The 18,432-nt window shown below is 38.8% G+C and overlaps 6 protein-coding genes across 6 annotated transcripts; 3 read left to right on the forward strand and 3 right to left on the reverse strand.

The window, feature by feature from the left end:
* Positions 1–1,206: 1,206 nt before the first annotated feature.
* On the forward strand, positions 1,207–1,967 carry RHIMIDRAFT_269409 (uncharacterized protein). Its single transcript, XM_023612135.1, has 2 exons — positions 1,207–1,817; positions 1,862–1,967. The coding sequence occupies exon 1, from the start codon at positions 1,566–1,568 to the stop codon at positions 1,743–1,745; it is 180 nt and encodes a 59-aa protein (XP_023461968.1). The 5' UTR covers positions 1,207–1,565; the 3' UTR covers positions 1,746–1,817; positions 1,862–1,967.
* A 4,126-nt stretch (positions 1,968–6,093) lies between these two features.
* Positions 6,094–8,304, forward strand: RHIMIDRAFT_241772 (uncharacterized protein; the record flags this gene model as incomplete). Its single annotated transcript, XM_023609643.1, has 8 exons — positions 6,094–6,348; positions 6,411–6,527; positions 6,597–6,830; positions 6,881–7,539; positions 7,593–7,788; positions 7,843–7,917; positions 7,982–8,064; positions 8,127–8,304. The coding sequence occupies 8 exons, from the start codon at positions 6,094–6,096 to the stop codon at positions 8,302–8,304; spliced, it is 1,797 nt and encodes a 598-aa protein (XP_023461969.1).
* Positions 8,305–8,828: 524 nt separating this feature from the next.
* RHIMIDRAFT_301907 (Pkinase-domain-containing protein) lies at positions 8,829–10,363 on the reverse strand (the record flags this gene model as incomplete). Its single annotated transcript, XM_023614376.1, has 7 exons — positions 10,225–10,363; positions 9,998–10,178; positions 9,894–9,946; positions 9,750–9,841; positions 9,681–9,698; positions 9,452–9,628; positions 8,829–9,375 (listed from the first exon to the last, which is right to left on the reverse strand). The coding sequence occupies exons 1-7, from the start codon at positions 10,348–10,350 to the stop codon at positions 8,829–8,831; spliced, it is 1,194 nt and encodes a 397-aa protein (XP_023461970.1). The 5' UTR covers positions 10,351–10,363.
* A 20-nt stretch (positions 10,364–10,383) lies between these two features.
* Positions 10,384–11,710, reverse strand: RHIMIDRAFT_269420 (uncharacterized protein). Its single transcript, XM_023612136.1, has 5 exons — positions 11,529–11,710; positions 11,311–11,475; positions 11,113–11,256; positions 10,876–11,061; positions 10,384–10,823 (listed from the first exon to the last, which is right to left on the reverse strand). The coding sequence occupies exons 2-5, from the start codon at positions 11,473–11,475 to the stop codon at positions 10,437–10,439; spliced, it is 882 nt and encodes a 293-aa protein (XP_023461971.1). The 5' UTR covers positions 11,529–11,710; the 3' UTR covers positions 10,384–10,436.
* A 255-nt stretch (positions 11,711–11,965) lies between these two features.
* Positions 11,966–15,376, reverse strand: RHIMIDRAFT_77032 (uncharacterized protein). The gene is made up of 2 exons (XM_023615671.1): positions 12,758–15,376; positions 11,966–12,704 (listed from the first exon to the last, which is right to left on the reverse strand). Exons 1-2 carry the CDS (start codon positions 15,073–15,075, stop codon positions 12,083–12,085), a joined length of 2,940 nt encoding a protein of 979 aa, XP_023461972.1. The 5' UTR covers positions 15,076–15,376; the 3' UTR covers positions 11,966–12,082.
* A 1,403-nt stretch (positions 15,377–16,779) lies between these two features.
* RHIMIDRAFT_231122 (Profilin/allergen) lies at positions 16,780–17,815 on the forward strand. Its single transcript, XM_023607684.1, has 4 exons — positions 16,780–16,917; positions 16,977–17,111; positions 17,159–17,290; positions 17,346–17,815. The coding sequence occupies exons 1-4, from the start codon at positions 16,807–16,809 to the stop codon at positions 17,346–17,348; spliced, it is 381 nt and encodes a 126-aa protein (XP_023461973.1). The 5' UTR covers positions 16,780–16,806; the 3' UTR covers positions 17,349–17,815.
* The last annotated feature ends 617 nt before the right edge of the window (positions 17,816–18,432 follow it).

Below are 18,432 nucleotides of genomic sequence, written 5' to 3' on the forward strand. Positions count from 1 at the left end.
TTTTTTTTTTGTAACTATGTGACTCTCATTCAATAAAATTATGCAACCATTACTTTCTCTCTAAATGCATTAACCTTTCCACAACTCATTCAGCATTTGCCCTTACTCATCACAAAAGGCGAAGCCCTTAAGCCTGCGGCAGCACGACGACGTGCAAAAACGAGCGTAGCGAGTTGGAAGCGGCTAGTATTCTTACACTGAAATTGCCTGGGCAAGTTCAACAAGGTGGGGTGTATAATGTGGTGGGGGTGAGGAGATACTGATGGTGGAGGGGGAAAGCATACAATCTAATGGGGGTGGATAAAGAGAGATAAATTAATAATTCTAATTGGTAGGCTAAGACTTGGTGGTGCTAGGGTTCATGCTTATTTCAACCTGGGCGGGCGCCGCAATTATTCATAATTTGTTTATTTCCAACGACCAACAATCGAGAACCATAGAAAGCGGCATTAAAACCCTCAAGAGCAAGCTACTGGGGACGGTTCCGTGGGATTCGAAAGCAGGACTTTGGCTTCAAATCATATATTTTTAACCACTGAACTAGGGGAATAGGTCCGTGCTTATAATGCAATATTTTTAGAAATTATTCGCACACAATTTAAAACCATTAGCAGCTACACTTTAGTTGACTATCAATCCTTTCTTTATTATTAAAAAAGCAGTGAAGCTTGTCTTTTTGAGAAAAGAAAAGATAAATGTGGTCAACACTTATAAATAATACGTAGTTGATAAATTAACAGAGACTTTGTTTAGATAGTCTGATCTTGACTTCTTTTTCTTTTCTTTTCTTCTTTGGATCAAAAAGCAAGACCAGCTATTCCTTAGCTGGCCCTAAGGTATATTATATTCTTTACTCTTGCAAGAAACTGATATGTAGTATTATAGATCACAATCGAAACTAACCCGATGTTGGCTGGGGATAGCTTGGTTCTTACCAAATTTTGGTCCCATACATTCCTTCAGCCCCTTTCGCTCCTTTGGCCACACACTCTCTCTATGCTCTCCTCTATGCTCTCTATGCTTGCTCTTTCCAGGCTGGTTATCGCCAACCCAACCCAGAATACACTTTTGGTAAGATATTAATAATCTGTTTTACAAGCTTACTTATTTTTCTTGTTTCTCTTTTTCTCTTATAGGCTCTCTTGTTCATAATGTAAGTATTTAATATCAAATTAATAACTGATTTACTAAATGGCTCTTTTATATCTCATTCTTTTGCTTCTGATGGGCCCTCTTTTCATTATTTGTTGTCCGCAATTAACATTTTTTATCAGTGTGCGATAAACAAATGAACATCTTACCTTTCAAGTTACGAACCAAGTAGATGTCTACAAAACGAGGAATATATTTATAATTGCCGTATTTATATAGATCACATATCTCTCAGCAATAGACAACATCAGATATTTATAGTCACTTTCCAATATAAATAGTCAAGCTGTTTCTCTCTCATTGACTAGTTATTCTTTCTGTTTCATAGTAAATGCTGCCAGCTGACTCTTTTTACTGTTTCCCACTTATAAGTGTAACGATGCTCTTTCCTTTCAAGAAGAAAAATGATAATAATGCGCCAGCAAGCTATTAGTATTTTCTTCTGTTTGGAAAACACTCCTGAAAACGACGCTGCTTGGGAGAAGAAAATTGCTGATTTTGGTGAATACCATGTTTATTATGAAAATGATCCAAAGCGACCCCTTTTTTATATTCTGCTTTTAAACTCGATGGTGAGATCCTTTTACTTGTAAGAGATGCGCCCCAAAGCGCTCCAAGCAAGTTACCAGAAAGCATGTTCTTATTAAATACAGCAGCATGCCCAAGTAAGTTGCATGAACAACTGTGGACAATAGCTCATTAACTTTAGAGTACAGCTTTCGAAACACAAATGGTCCTTTTTTAAATGAAGCGCTCTTACCTGTCGACCCGCAGAACGATCTTTATAAGCATGATATTACAATGAATCAAACAACGACCAAAGTATCCAAAAAAGGCAATACTCCCTCCAAACTGCAAAATGCTCTTTTGAAAGGAAACTGAAGGCTGTTCAAGTCAAAAATGCATTATACAATTCGATTTATACGTGAATGCTACAACTTAAAATGGCATATAATTTATAAAATGTGCTTTTAACAATAGCTTTGGCTGTACTGTTTTATTAAAAATAAATTTCAGAAAGAGGATAAAATTATGACGTGTATGAAAAGAATAATTGGCGCATATTAAAGTATTTACGCAAAGGTTAAAAATAAAATGCGTGCAAAAGGAGACGACATACAAATGTGTAATGGGTACCAAGGAGGGAATATAAAAAATTATACAGTTAGTTATGTAAGAAAATTATTATATATAACTTACTCCGAAGGCATCTAGATGTGTCCTAGCGATAACTAGGACGGAGAATCATTGCTTTAGCGTATTCTAGTTCTTGGTTGCTCCTGATCGTCCACTCTTCTTCGACGTCTTGTAGGAGCAACAGCAACCCGACGAAACCTATGAGGAACCATGCCATTACGTCGAAGCCCACGAAGGATGTGCATGTAGTTGAGGCAAGCAGCAACATCCCTGTTCCATAAGCGATATCTATCTGGTGCTGCCATGGCGGATCTACAGTATAAATTGGTGCATCTACAAGCAATGTTCAATCACTATAAAGTCATACAAGTGGTTCATGTATTATTACCTTAAATGGCCATGGCAGACAACAGCAGGATATCGCTCATGTTGATACGGTCGTGGATTTGGAATACGACGAAGCATTTGGAGGCTTTCATTGTGGCATGTTGGACAGCACCTACTGGTCTTGTACCCATCTATAAGAAAGACTTGAAACCCATGTTTCTTGAAGAGTTTTCGGAAACCAAGGCAACGGATGTGCTCATGATACCTAGCATGGGGAGTGAACCAGTTTCCCATCATAAACACGGCGTCTTCTCCAAACTTGGCGCGTAAGTCTTGGATAAGCTTTTGATCGGCACGTTGTTTGTTGAAGTACGCTGAAATACGAATCTTGCGAAAGAGGGGGTATCCATTATCATGGTTTGTGATGGTATGTCCATAGAATCGACTGAGAACGGCAGACTGTTCAGATCTGGCTTGAAGGAAGCGGCCAAAGTCTTCTACGGATACGGTGCTGCTTGGCTGGTGAGAAAGGGCTTGCTCAGCTTGAACGACAGCAGGATCCTGGCCTTTGAAGTCTTACAGTGCTATCCATAACAAGATAATACCCTTTCATATGTGGGTACTGATCCATTTCATCCATCGTAGCCTTCAGAAAGCTAAAATAATGACCAGCTACTGTCCTTATACTCGTTAGCTCAACATAGCCTTCTCTCTTTCTTCTCTTGGCTGACGACTGCGGTAATCTCAGGCTATACTTTATTAATCCTAAAGCAGAGGTCGTACCTAAAATCGTTGTTGTTTGTGCTCGGGCTTTGGGCGCTGTGACTACAGCAAGCAATCCTTTTTTTGACCGGGCTATACTACGTTTCAAATTAATGTGAAATGCAGGCTCATTGAGAAAGACGCAATTAGTTCTAAAGTCCATGCTCGTACACTCCCACTTACGGACCCAGTCGAAACGCTCCTGGATTTTTTCTTCATTGTCCCTATCTACAGGCTGAAATTAGGCTTTTTTGAATGACAAGTTGCATTCAGTTCTTACAAAATTGTAGACAGTACTTTTACAGGTCTTGAGATCCTGAAATTTTTGAAGTAGTCACTCTATTGCTTGCTCCAAGACGGCTGAAGAATTCTCATATATGCGCTCCAAGATCACTTACTTGTGTTCTTCATGAAGTATACGCGAGCGACCGGTTTTCTGATGCTTTATGAAAATACTATCAGGATCTGTTTTGTACATTTGAGCCTATTTTTGAGCTGTGCAAATATAAATACCTAATCACTTTGCAGCAGCTGAAACACTCATAACTTTCTCAAACATCAATTTAAAGAATCTAATTTTGTCTTAATCTGTGTAGAGTGTGTGCGCTCGCTCACTCGACGCCTCCTTCATGCAAACATCTACATCATCTTTTGCGCCTTCATCTTCCATAGAGCCCATATCGAAGTTATTCTCCTGAGGCTGATTATGCAAACACTAGGTGTGTGAGCTAACTGTTTCTAAAGCATATCGCTCTTCATCAATGGTGTAGCCCATATGCTCAGGTCTACCGTATTCATCAACTGCATTAATGTGTCTGTCTTTATAGAAAATTTGAAAGCTCATTTTGTAATGCTTGGATTTTAATGAGAAAGAGAGTAAAAAGAGATCTGACAGTGCTTTCATGCTTAATATACTCATTTTGTACGACAAAGCTCCTACATATACGAAATCAACTAATGGTTAACGTGACATTAGAATTTAACAAGCGCGAATTTTACTCTTGGCATCAGTGTCAACATTTTTGGAAATACTGTATAACAGGTTAACCAAGGCTACTTCCTTCCTTGGCAAATAAATAGATGACGCCCAAAATACCTGCATACGTCAAATCTTCGGAGGCTCGCGTAATTCCTTCACAACAGTGATGTTACACCTGGCAAACCTACCAACCATGCAGGAACGCGCTTACTTCCTTCAGTCCCAATTCCTTCTACACACCTATACCCTCTCGGGTGATTCACTACTTTCTTAACGTCTCCCATTGATCCGCCAACCTAGAAGTCACTCTCAATGGTATAAACACTCTAGGTCCCCCATTTGGAAACTATGCTCACCAAACCCAGAATCCCTTGATCGCCGCTCATTACGATTTATGCAAAGGAAGTTCCGCCAAAATAACCTCAATTACAAGCGCTTTACGCACACCTCTGTTCTTCTTATACACTGTCGCCCGATTATCTCCCTAGACTCCATCCTTTGGCTACCAATGACCAGATCTGAGAGAAGTCGCTGTATACACTGACGCCTTGGTTGGCTTCCCAGTGGTCACGACAAAACCTGTCCTCAGCACCCCAACCAATCCTTCACCAAAGCCCACGCCATTCATTGCCTCCAGATGCACCTCCGACTTATGATACCCGAAATAATTTCTGATCTATTATCCTTCCTTTTGAACATGCTACCTATGAAGAAACTACGCTCCTTTCAAACCGCTTTCTCATGGACCATCCGTTGGCCAGCTATCTGCACTCTTCTTTTTGAACTTGACTACCTCCATCACCCAAAGCGTTCGCCTTCTCCGCTCCCTCACTAGTGTATCTTACACTTGATCCAACATCATTTCTTTCATAACTTTTTTACCCTTGATCCCATAAGGATTTTTTAGTTACCAATTCTTTATTCTTTTTTGACCTGTCTCGGGCGAAGAAGTTATATTATTATTATCGTGCGCCCACTCGAGGCTTTAATTGTAAATAAAACAGTTTAACCGTATAACATCTATATATAGTTTCTCTTTTGCCTGGCAGCTTTTGAATATTTTTTTGCCAAATCAATAGAATCGTACTACCCACTCATAGTAATATGTCTTGTTTCATAAAACAAAGACCTTAATATACTCTAGCCTTGCCTTCAATTTTTTTTTGACAATAACTGTCCAGCAATCGAGTGTCTTATTGTGGTGTTTAAATATTGCAATGCTACAAAAAAAACGCTTATTTTTTTTTCCGAGCTACTTCGTCTATTAAGGTTACTATTTCTTGAAGTATATGATCATTAGAGAAGAAACTCTAGGGAAACTCTGGTTCAAAACTCATGCATCATACACTATATGTATTAAATAAAGGGTTTATGGGTAAAATATATGCGGTAGGCAAGTAATACATGACTTGAAATATATAAAGAATGGTGAATAATAGCATTATTGACAGCCTTCTCTGGGGAAATGAGATCATGATCTTGGAAAGAGACAAAGTAATTAGCAGCCCAGAGAGCAACTGTAAATTTTTAAATGCAGGAAAAGACTCCAAATAAACAAAAGATTTATCTAATTCAATAGCGACGTTCCCTTTTCCCTAGAGTCAGTTCTTTTGAAGGAGTAACTCTGTTTCTAATTTGGTCAATTTTTTTAATGCCAGCAACGACGCCTGCTGTAAAGAGAACAATAAAAGGTATATTTTTTTTTCTCTTTTCTTTTTTTTTTCTCACTGACAAAAATGGATAAAGAAACAAATATGGAAATAAGCACAGACACGACGATGGGAACGAGCAGAGATATGACTAGAGAAGCAGACAGGGAGACAGAATTTTATGATTCTTTACTAGAGGACAAATTGTTTGACGACGTCGATTTTGAAGCTATGGACGAACAGATCAATCAATACATAAGTACACAAGGGCCTCAACCCTCCATTTTCTCCAATATGATGTCAACCGAACAACAATCCATAGACAGACATCAAGAAGATCAAGTAAGAATAGACGGAAAGAATACAGTTTATCTGACATCTTTTTTTTTTTTTAAAAAAAAAAGTATCGTCGTACCATCGATACACTCAAATTCGAGATTGAACGGTTGCGACTTGATAATGCGTCAAAAGATAACAAGTTACGCAATTTGGAACAATTACAAAAGAATTTAGAAGATATTGTAAGTTTAAAACCATAAGGGCGATACGCACGCGTTTCTTGGCTCTTGTTCCTTATTAAAACCATCTAGACTTATGATCGTGACAGACTTAGACGACACTTGGCTGTTGTGAAGCAGAATAAAATGATAGATTCTCAGCCACTGCCTGAACCAGCAAATCGAAAGCGAACCATCGTACAGACACCTGAAGTGGAAAGCAAGAGACCAACAATGACAACAACAATAACTACAAATCCAGTCATAACGCCTGTCAATGATCCACCTGCCGTCCTGCCTGCGGTAGTAATAGACAGTGACGAGATTGTGAGTTTAGAAAAACGATATTAGACACAATATTTATTGACCAGCCATAGAATGACCTTTACCGTATCCTACTTGGCCCACAATTTCAGAAAATGAATATAGAACAATACCAAAACAAGCTTCAGTATACACCTTCATCCATACAAGAACGTCTGAGATCGTTCAGCAAGCAATTTGCCTCGCAGTTTGTTCCACTCAACATCAACCAAAAGACCAAGGAAGATCTCGAGTTTTATGCGGCCGATATCGCCGAGAGCTTGGTCCACTGCGAATCTGCGAGCTTGACTATCCAGCAGATCTTGAACACGCTCAACGTGTGCTTGTTTATCGGCAAACGAGAGAAACTATTCATGCTGCTGAGAAACGCTAGTCAGGTCATCTTGATCTTGACTGCCAAGTTTGAAGATACCGCTTACCATCTCTGGAAGGCTGCCAAGGTCGACACGTCGATTCTCAACAGGCTTTCCCAGATACTCGACCTATACTGCTTTTGTGATGAGCCTCTTATGCAGGCGATCCAGGATCATCCTGATATAGAGCAAAAGAGTTATTCGGAGATCTCAACGATCGCTGATATGTATCGAACAACGCCGCTGCAAATCACAGAGGACTTGAACAAGAAACGTAAACCGGCGTTTGCAGAAGAGACTGTGATGAACGTATTAAAGACATTCTTGAAAGTCGCACAGGAAGCAGATGATACACCCATGTAAGGGCTTTCTTGATGCTCAAAGAACATATCACTAACTAATGTTTATATAGTTTGATTCTTTTGAAACAGAAGGGATTTATCGACTTGTTCTCGACAGACACACCGCTGTATATCATCAAGGCTTGCTTAGTACTCGTAGAGACTTTGGATATGTTTAAGCGAAAGGAAGATATTTTGAATAGCTTCCTGATCGATCAACTGATAGATCTTGTCTTTGTCAGTCAAGGGCGGTTCACAACAGTGCAGGTAACTTTAAACGGATGTGTCTTGTACAAATGATTTATGGCTCCCTTTTTATAGTGGTATGAACTTCGACATTTAGCACTCCGTTGTCTATATCATATGGCCATTGCAAGCATTGGGTTAGAAAAGTTGGTAAGAGGGAAAGAAAAAGAGATTGTTCACATTATACATATTTTTTAAACTATATAAATTATAGTCTATACAAAAACTAGTAAAATTAGCTGAAGAGATTATAGAAAAGATCAACTTTTTATTAAAGAAAACTGTACATAATCATGCGTAAGTAAAAAATAAAATAAAATATAAAATAACTAAAGAACTTGATTTAATATATATTTTAGGGACAATATGCTTCATTATATATTTAATCTACTGTACTTTATCATCGGTCAATATCCAAATAGTATGAATGAACAAAACCATTCTTTATTTATCAAACTTGTAACAAAAGCCAACGACACAATAGATGAAAACATGACTGGTAAGAAGAATACAAATTTATATGATTTGTGTAGTTAACATTAAAATTAGCATACGAATCATTTCAAAAACTTGAAGAATACATAATAAATGATAATAAATAACTAAGATGAAACACCAAATGAATCCACCAGCATAGCATTGATAATATTGACCCATTCTTGAGCATGATTTCGATCTTCAAATGTATACGATTTATCAGGCTATCATAAAAATTAGCTAATAATTATCAAAAACAACAATAGCTTACTGTATGAATACAAAATGTAGATTTTCCTTTGAGTTCTGGCAATAGTTGAGATGTCCAAGGTATTTCGCATCTTAGATTACCATCCAGTTTATCCTTGTCTGTGCCTGGATCAAGATAGAGCAATCTTGGTCTATTGGTCAATATTAAATTTCGTTTCTTTGAAAATAGCAATCCTCGTCGTCGAATTACTCTTCCTGATTTCACAATGGATTCGTTAGGATAAAGATGCGGTATCCTTTTTTATATAATATTCTCTCTTTATTAAAACACACATGCGCCAAAGAAAAAAAAAGCAATTAAAATTGTGTGAAGCTTACCATAGTGGATGTGATTGTTCTCCTATTCTCTCTACCACATGTTTATCCTCTTTATTCGATGATGAAGAGATACGCGTAAGACTCGACTGTTGGCTAAGATGGTGACGATGATGATGAGGCGGTGAGTATGTGCTTGGTGGATAAGATTGTTGTTGCTGAGGATCACTAAAAGGATCATTTTCGTCCTGGTTAAACCAGACGTCGTCCACTTGTGGTGGTGGGTTTTTTCGTAACTCTTCGGCCAGTTTCTCTCGCAAGTAAGCATATGGGCTGGGTTCTATAAAAAGATTGTTCCAATCGATGTTTTCAAAGAATGGATGTTGTTTTATGTCGTCAATATTTCCTCCTGCTCCTAACCGTTCTCTCGGGTTTTTCACGAGTAGCCGTTGAATGATATCCTTGGCTACCTCTGGGAAGTTGTCTGGCATGGTATACTCTAAATTCTTAATCTTTTGAAAAATAAGATAGTCTGTAGGTGCCTTAAAAGGTGATTTTCCAGATAACATCTGATAGATAACACACCCAAAAGCCCAGTAATCTGCCCTATATAGTTGACGTATAGATTGGTCAGTATATCTCTCTCTACAAACTCATTCTTTTCTCTCTCTTCTCTCTTTACTCTTTCGATACTGGTTCACTTGAAAGTAGTTCGGGTGAGACATATTCTGCTGTTCCCACAAATGATCTTGTACTTTCTGAATCATCCTGTACTTGTTGTTGTTGTTGTTGATCGGATAGTATCTTTGCTGAACCAAAATCAGTTATTTTGATATGCATGTTATCATCTAATAGTATACTATATCATTTGATTTAATAAAAAGAGGCATTTGCCTTTATCTTTAATTTACTTTTCAGGTTTGATGTCCCTGAACTTGATATTAGTTCTTTCCCTTTATGTCTTTTACTATTTTCATTACCTGTGAATGACTCCTTGATGATGGATATGTTCAATAGCCAATAAAATCTCTGCGGCATAATGTTGGGCTATGTTCAAATCAAATGGTGCAAGCTATAAACAATCTTAGCTTTCACGGTTGGATTTTTTCTTTGACAAGTCTTACTCTTCTGATATAAGTATATAATTCACCATTTTTTGCCAAGTCTAATACGAAATCTAAAAAGGTATGAGTATATATACTTGCTTATTTATGCTGTATCATATTACATAAACTTTGGTTGTCTTTAAAGGTCCAATATAGCTTGACAATACCAGGATGGTTCATCTTGCTTAATGCGTCTCGTTCAATCATCACATATTTGACCTTATTGTTCTTGACAATATGTGCTTTATCCAACCTTTTGATTGCATACAGCTTTTCTGTCTTTTTATCCTTACCAACAAGTACCTACAAAGAATAAGAACAGGATAATAATTATGATACACATACATACTGTTGAATAAGAGCCTTCGCCTAATATATCTCCATACTCGAAATCAGTCACAATACGTCGATGATGGTGAAGAGGATGAGAAGGATCGTCTACTTGTGTATTCAAAACAGGCGCTTCTACTACCATATATCACGCAGTATATAAAACAGAAAGAAATAGAAAAAAAAAAAAAAAGAGGGAGATTGAATAGAGCTTTATTTCCTTTTTTATTATTACAAAATGTACTTTAGTGAAAGCGGGCCATTCAAGGTAGAAAGTGATACAAAATGATGTGCGCTATCACGACCATTGTATCCTTCGAGTTTACCAAATGAGCGTTTGGTGATATGAAGTTGATCAGGTTTGCTGCTTTTGACCGTACGTCTTCCATTCATATTATCGAGCTTGAACTGACTTTCAAAGTCAGTGGGCAACTGTACATCAATAGCACCGTTAATGGCATCCAACTTTAAGGTGTTAGCAGATGTTGTTATTTCATTCACGTTTGCATTGATTCGGCCATTAATTACGGTGACTACGAGGTCTCCGGATAATGAATGAATTGAACTTTTAACATTGGAATTGATACCGGCAATCTTGGTTGAACCAGAAGTGAAGCTCTGTTTTTTGTTGTTATTATATGATACATGCATAGATTGTTCTTTTTGTTACCTTTTGAAGATTAAAGTCGCCTGAGACCACATTTAGCTGAAGATGTTCAAAGACAAGGCCTTCTTTGTCAAATGTATAATCGTTGTTGATCAATCCAATGTCAAGGCCCTTTAAGGCAGATGCATGAGGAACCTTGATGACGATGTTAATAGTGGCACAGCTCTGATTTGATGTAGGCTCGTCATTCTATACACAATATAAGTTCATATTTCGTTTTTACGAATCATTTAAACTTACTCCAAGGTGAATGATAAACTTATCATTAAGAGTAGTCTGGTTGATAAAGAATGTATCTTGTAGTTCATCATCACTCAACTTGACGTCAATATCAACAGATATATCTGACGTATCCTTATCTTCCACAACCACAGTCGTACCTCTCTTTTTTTTTGGAATTTAGTAATATGTCAATGATTTTTAAAAAATATAACCTACTTTGATACTCAATAGTTTGGCATCTTCTCTTGTTTCGTACTTGATCTCAAGGTTTGAATACTGTTCAGGCTCAAAGTTGAAATTATGAATTCCTTTATAAGGGATAGAAGGCTCCGATTGACAGGTACTCAATAAGTCAACAGTATCAGCATGTAGTGCCGTCATCTAGTTTAAATGTGTGTCATTATACATATTCCCCTTCTTTTTGTTTGATTTACCTTGGATTCGCCATGGTGTCTCTTATCACAGTGGGAAAACATCAAAAACATGGCCAGAACGGCAAAGGCAGAGAAAAAAGACCATCGCTTGGCGCGTCCCAGTTTCTTTTGACAATCTTGTCGCCTACAGGGACCGTCTTGTTCGGTATAAGGAAGTAGAGGGGATTTTTCTAAAGTGGACATGTTGATTTTTAATTTTTTTTGGGAAATCTTTCCTCTCTCTTTATATACTCTTTGATTTGTGTTACACTTGTTCTTTGGCCAAGATGCCAAGTCCTCTCTCTCTTCATCGAAAAATCAATGGATAAGCTCAGTGCTTTCATTAGGCGAAATCAATACCCTTCGTTTTGCGCATCGGCAAATAATCAAAGCTCTATCCTTCTTTGTCTTTCTGCTGCAGTGTCTATAGGGAGAAACTTGGCATAAAGCCAAGATTGAACATACACTGCGCAAAATTTTATACTGCGGAATCATACGAAAGCGCACACATATTTTTCACAACATGCTTTATTATAATAAAAAAAATGGATTTGCAAAACACACATCAAAAAAATTTACAATTTGCGTCTTTTGACTATACGTTCAACCTCTTCATGAATCTCAGCAACTCGCCCAGCTAATGATAAATACATGCGTTTCTGTCCAGCCATGACGTCTGCTAAGAGTTCAGGCGAGAACTTTGTCTCCTTGTCTAATGAACTCACAGCTTCTTCAATCGACTGGACGGCTTGAGCATAGTATCGTGTTCTTGATTCCAAACTATTTACAGTACTAGTGAAAAAGTGCCAGTTTTCGGAGGCACCCAGTGTACGCCAGTTTCGACTCTCTTGTCTCAGCACACTGCCGGCTGCCATCACGTTTCTTCGTTGCTCGGCGTTCTTGTCAATCAGGTCATAGAGCGTACCAGACTGTATGTCTAACTGCTTCGTTAAGATATCCGCATCCACGTTCAGGTCTTCAGTCTTTTCTTGTACTTGCTTCAGGGTGGAAGCAAAGCCTGAGTTGATCTCGCTTTGGATTTTGTCGCGCTTTTCGGCTTGCTCGTTAATAAACTGCTGTAATTCAGCAAGCTCGTTTCTTGCATTATCAGGTAGCTCCCAAAAGCGAGTCGTATAGGTCACTTGACTAGGATCGTTTATCTCAGACTTTAATGTGGTGGGTACATAAGCTGTATCGCTATGGTTGGACATGTTAGTTTACACAAGTTTGTGGTATTCGTGTACCCTTACCGAGAGGTATCCTTGGCAATCGGCTGCAGTGATAGTGTCGTAGGCTCGCTCTTTTTACTGCTTCCGTCCGTCGTACTAAACGCAATCGCAACAGATCCTGGCTTTTCGGACTCTTTACCCTTGCTTGGAGTTGTGCTATCAAAAGAACTGAACGCTGTGCTACCGCTTGTAGTAGGCAGAGCAGGTGCTGTCATGATAGAAGCAGGTGTCCCAGGTTTACTCGTATCCTTGGAAGTCTCTGTAATGGCAGGAGCAGCGGTAGTAGTAGCAGTGGTGGCGGTGGTAGCTGTCGTGGCTGATTCATTTGTAGGTGGTGCACCAAAAGAAAATTGTCCTACAGGCTTATCTTTATCAGACGCGCTGGATTCAGTTGCCTTTTGTGTAGCTGTTCCAAAAGAAAACACGGGTGCTGCACTGCTGGTAGATGGTGCTGATGTGCTTTTAGAAGGAGCGCTTGTGGCTGTAGCAGTTGCGGGTGTGCCAAAGCTGAAAGCAGGAGTACTTGTAACAGTGATAGTGGTCGACGAGGCAGTTTTTGTTGCTCCAAAGCTAAAGGCAGAAGCGGTGCTTGTAGTGGGAGCGCTTATAGCAGCAACAGTAGTATCTGTAGCAGGAGCAGTTATGGGTGTACCAAAGCTGAAAGCAGGGGCGCTTTTAGAAGTAGCGCTTGTGGTAGCTGTAACGGGGGCAGTTGTAGATGTGCCAAAGCTGAAGGCGGGAGTGCTTGTAGTAGTAGCGGTAGTGGATGTAGCAGGCTTGCCAAAGCTAAAAGCGGGAGTGCTTTTAGAAGAAGCGCTTGTGGTAGATGCAGCAGGTGTACCAAAACTAAAAGTGGGTGCGGAGGCTGTTGGAGCACTTGTAGGAACAGATGTGCCAAAGCTGAAAGCGGGTGTACTTGTAGTAGTATCAGCGGTCGACGAGGCAGTTGTTGTTGTTGCTCCAGAGCTAAGAACGGGAGCAGGAGCACTTGTAGCAGGAACACTCGCGGTAATAGATGTAACAGTCGTAGTAGGAACACTTGCGGCTGTTGGAGTCGATGTTACTTTACCAAAGGAAAGCTTTGGACTGTATGCAGTCTTTGCTGATGAATCAAAGCTAAAAACAGGAGCGACGGTGCTAGTGGTAGTAGTGGTAGTATCGGGAGCACTGGTGCCAGTAGATGAGGCTGCAGAAACATTAGCAAAGGTAAATGAAGGTGCCTTGGGCGTAGTAGAAGGAGTAGTACTTCCAAAAGTGAAGGCAGGGGTCGCTGGTTTATTTTCTTCAGGTTTGGATTCTGCTTCCTCAGCCAATGGTTCATTTTCTTGTTTTCCATCGTCTTCTTTCGCGTTAGTATCTTCAGAGGGTTCATTATCTTTGTCTACTTCAGCCGATGGTGTCACTTTCTGTGTTGTGCTTCCAAACGTAAATGAGGGTGCTGTTGTTGTTGGTGCAGCAGAAGTAGTGACAGATCCAAAGCTGAAAGTAGACTTAGATGCCACTTTGTTAGTTGATGGTTTATCCTCTTGGTCTTCATTGCCCTTTTCCTCCTTGGTGTCATTAGAAGGTTCTTCGTCTTTGTCTGCCTCAGTTGATGATGGTGCTGTCTTTGCCACGCTTTCAAAAGAAAAGGCGGGTGTTGCTGTCGTAGTTGTTATGGTTGATGCAGGAATGGTAGAAGAAGATCCAAAGCTAAAAGCCGGAACGGATGTAGTAGTAGCGCTAGCTGATTTTTCCTGCGTCTTCTCATTCGCTTCTGTGCTGCTTGCGGCATCGGGAAGCAGTGAGGCTACTGGCTTATCCTCTGGTTTAGTTTCTGTCTCTTTTTCTTGATTTTCACTGATCTTCTTCATGTTAGTGTCATTAGCAGGTTCATTTTCATTAGTGTTATCAGTGGGTCCGTTTTTGTCTTTCTCCTCTGTTGTCTGCGCGGCATTTCCAAAACTAAAGGTAGGTGTTGCTGTGGTTACTACTGTTAATGCAGTATTGGTAGAGGACGAACCAAAGCTGAATGTAGGATTGGCATTGCTATTTGTGCCAAAGGTAAAGCCAGATGTTTCCGATTGCTTCGTTTCAGGCGCAAATTTGAATGCAGGCGCAGGAGGTTCGGGTATAGAGAATGTAGATTCGTCATGCTTCTCTGTTTCCTTTGTTGTTCCAAATGAGAAAGAAGGAATACTGCTACTGCCCGTACTAGAAGAGCTGCCAAAGACAAACGATTTTTTCTGTGCAGGTTGTTCTTCCTCCTGTTCCTCCTGAGTAACCTCTTCCATTTCGACAGAAAAGCGTCGTTTTCTATTTCCAAAGACATCGCTGGATGGCTCAACAGTTGAGCTCATCGTTGCCTGGTTACTGGCTCCACTTGTATTGGCTGTACCAAAAGAAAACGCGGGTGTATCTATAAGATAGTTGATCTACTGATTCTCCTCTTATTTAATATATAATTAACTTACTGCTTGTAGATACTGAGGATGTTCCAAAACCGCCAAAGATGGGTGGTTTAGCAGCCGTGACAGGCGCTGATGGCTGACCAAACTGGAATCCACTAAAAGGTTTTGTATGTGAACTGCTGTCACCTGTACTTACATTATTGAATGTAAAAGGCGTTGATGATGATGTCAATCGATCATTTTCATTCGCATTGGGTTTACCGAATGGCGAGAAAGGAACCGCTTGATTTTGTTGTTGGCCAAATGGTTGATTGCCAGTGGTGGCAGGAGTATTAGTGTTAGTAGCACCACTGCCAAAGACGGTATTCGTATCTATAGAAAGATGATTAATCACACTATTTCTTCATTGTTTTATTTGATCTTTACTTGGAACATTAAAGTTCATGGTATTATTATTAGTGTTGTTGCTGTTCGACAAGTTGCTTCCAAAGCCTGCTCCAAACATGGGCTGCTGTTGTTGTTGTTGCTGTTGTTGTTGTTGTTGTTGTTGTTGTTGTTGTTGTAAAGGTAATGGCGCTTGAAATGAAAATGTACCAGGTGCGCCACCTATACTACTTGTGCTTCCAACACTACCAACAGAAGTAGTTGAAGCTGTTCTTTGCAGTCTGCGTCTAGGGATTGCAATCTTGCGTTCTGGATGTGGATTATTAGGTAGATTACTATATAGCAAAACAGATATTCAACATAAACGCGCTTTTTGGTATTTAATGCATCAAACCTTACTTCATTTATTTCGTAAAATGTAATCACAAAGAACGAAGAGAAAAAAAAGAGGCAATTTTATTGTGTAGAAGAAAGAAAAAAAAAATTGAGTCCACACATTTAGTCACAAATTGAAGATTTTTTTGAATGACCGCCATGAGAGGACAGAAAGAGGTCAAGAAGAGCTTGAGGGGAGTGTAGAAATAATCTAAGCTATATGAACTCTTTGTTGTTAATACACTAATTGCTTACGTGCTTAGTTCTGTCTCTTTTTATTAAGGGAAGCTTTTGTTTAGACGCGACGGTCTTTAATAATTGTAAAGCTATTTCATATAGCTTTACAAAATACGCGTCTTTTTTATTTATTTCATTTCATAAGCTACTGCCTCTTGTAGAGACTATGAACTACACCAAGTATCTTTATACTCCTAATCACGATTTGGTTGTATAAAGCTAGAAAAAAAAAAATCCAGATTTTGTAAAAGAGGGCAGAAAGAGATAAAAGTGTTTGTTGACTTTGTGTATCCATTTCTTCATTGCCTCTATCAATTCAGATCTTTTTTTTTTTTACTAAAATGAAAGGTCCAGTTATACTACGTATAGTAAAAGAGAGAGCATTCTATCCCAAAGGAGAAATACACACGTCACCCCCTTGATTCCATTTTTCGTTCATTTTATAATACAAAATATACATATTTTGAGTCAACCCAGAAGCATATTTTTGGAGAGGGGTATAAGAACTGTCTGTCCCCCCTCTCTTTTCTTTAGGAGGGACCAACATCCGTTTGGAACCAGTGTTTGGAAATTACCTACACGTGATGTTTTCGTATTCCGAAAATGCTTTAAAGAACTTTTTACTGCTCTCTCTTTCTTTTTTTTTTTCTTTTTTTTATATAAAAAAGTAACTCACAATTAAACATGTCTTGGCAAGCTTATGTTGATACAAACCTTGTTGGCACTGGTAAAGTTGCCCAAGCCGCCATCTGCGGTTTAGAAGGTGGTGTTTGGGCCTCATCTTCTGGTTTCCAGGTAAGACGCGCGATTTGAGAAAAAGAGAGAGAAAGGGGAGATACTTATCTCGTTTATAGTTGCAACCTTCCGAAATTCGAGAAATCATGGAGGGTTTCAAGAACCCCGACTCTGTTCGTGCAAACGGTCTTCATATTGGTAACGCCAAATACTTTGTTATTCGAGCTGACGATAAAGCCATATACATTAAAAAGGTAAGGTATACAGTAACAAACACATGATACTAAACCATTTCTACTAGGGTAATGAAGGTGCTTGTATTGCCAAGACTGGCAAAGCCTTCTTGATTGGCACTTATAATGATCAAATGCAACCAGGTCAATGTAATGTAGTTGTTGAGGGTTTGGCGGATTATTTAATCTCAGTAGGCTATGTAAGTACACTTTTATATCTTTTTTTTTTTTTTTGCCTTACTGACTTGTTCATAGTAAACACTATGACCCACATATTTTTTGATGCCCCTTCTTTCTTTTTTCATGTTCCAATTTACCCGTCAATAAAAATACATATTTTGCGTTTTTAAAAATGTGGCGTAGGGTTAAACAGAGAGGTCTCGGGTTTGTTAATATTTTTGTTTACTCCATTCAGTCATTGTGCAATATACGGCTCTGGTTCGCACTCACTTATATCACAGACAAATAAAATAGGTTGACGTCAGTTCAGCTTTCTCAACGAAAAAAAATACAGGAGTATGACCCCCTATATGTTCTGCGTAAAGAAGTATCTCCATAAGCTAAAATAGTTTTCTACGATCATCGAATGGATTTACAAAGTAGTTACCGCTGCCAAAGTAACTTCTTCTGAAAGTACTTGTTGAGTCCATTGCAAGCTTATGGGGCTCCATTATTCTTTATATGGCCGAGAACAACACTGCCACAGTGAGCATCTGCTAACCTTTTACATCACGGTGCTTATAAGGCTTTATGAAATTGTGGATCTTATGTGATCGCAGTAAGCAATTGACATTCAAGGTATATATTTTTATTGTCTATGTATGATACCTTTGATTCTGTAGTGAAAGAAAGGCCATAAAAGCCTTTATTTCCTCCAAGGTGTAAATATTGCGGCTCTCTAAAAGATCATGAAGTCCTTGTATTCTAGCGGTTTCACGGTTATCCAGTTCAAATCTATGCTGCCATACTAGATCTATCTCTTTTTATATAGCAAATAATTATGCGATATATGGTGCAAATTACCTCTAACCTGTTCAAAAACTGAAAATCTTTAAAGTTAATAGCTGTAGCTAAGGTCAATATTTTGACATACCAATGGCTACATTTCATAGAAAATATGTTAATGAACAAAATGCATTGCTATGGTTTTTAATAATTTTGCTATATCCAGAGCTGTTATGATTTCCATTTAGCAGAGTGTAGCTTTCAGTTGAGACAGTCATTGGGTATAATCCAGTCCTAATTTATACTCCGACCACATAAATATCTACTTCTTCATTGTTAACAGTTAGTATGACATTTCCCCAGGAAAAAATGCTCATAGAACGCGTTTGTTGCGATC

This window comes from Rhizopus microsporus (assembly GCF_002708625.1).
Source record: "Rhizopus microsporus ATCC 52813 unplaced genomic scaffold scaffold_25, whole genome shotgun sequence".
In the NCBI taxonomy this organism is placed as follows: Eukaryota; Fungi; Mucoromycota; class Mucoromycetes; order Mucorales; family Rhizopodaceae; genus Rhizopus; species Rhizopus microsporus.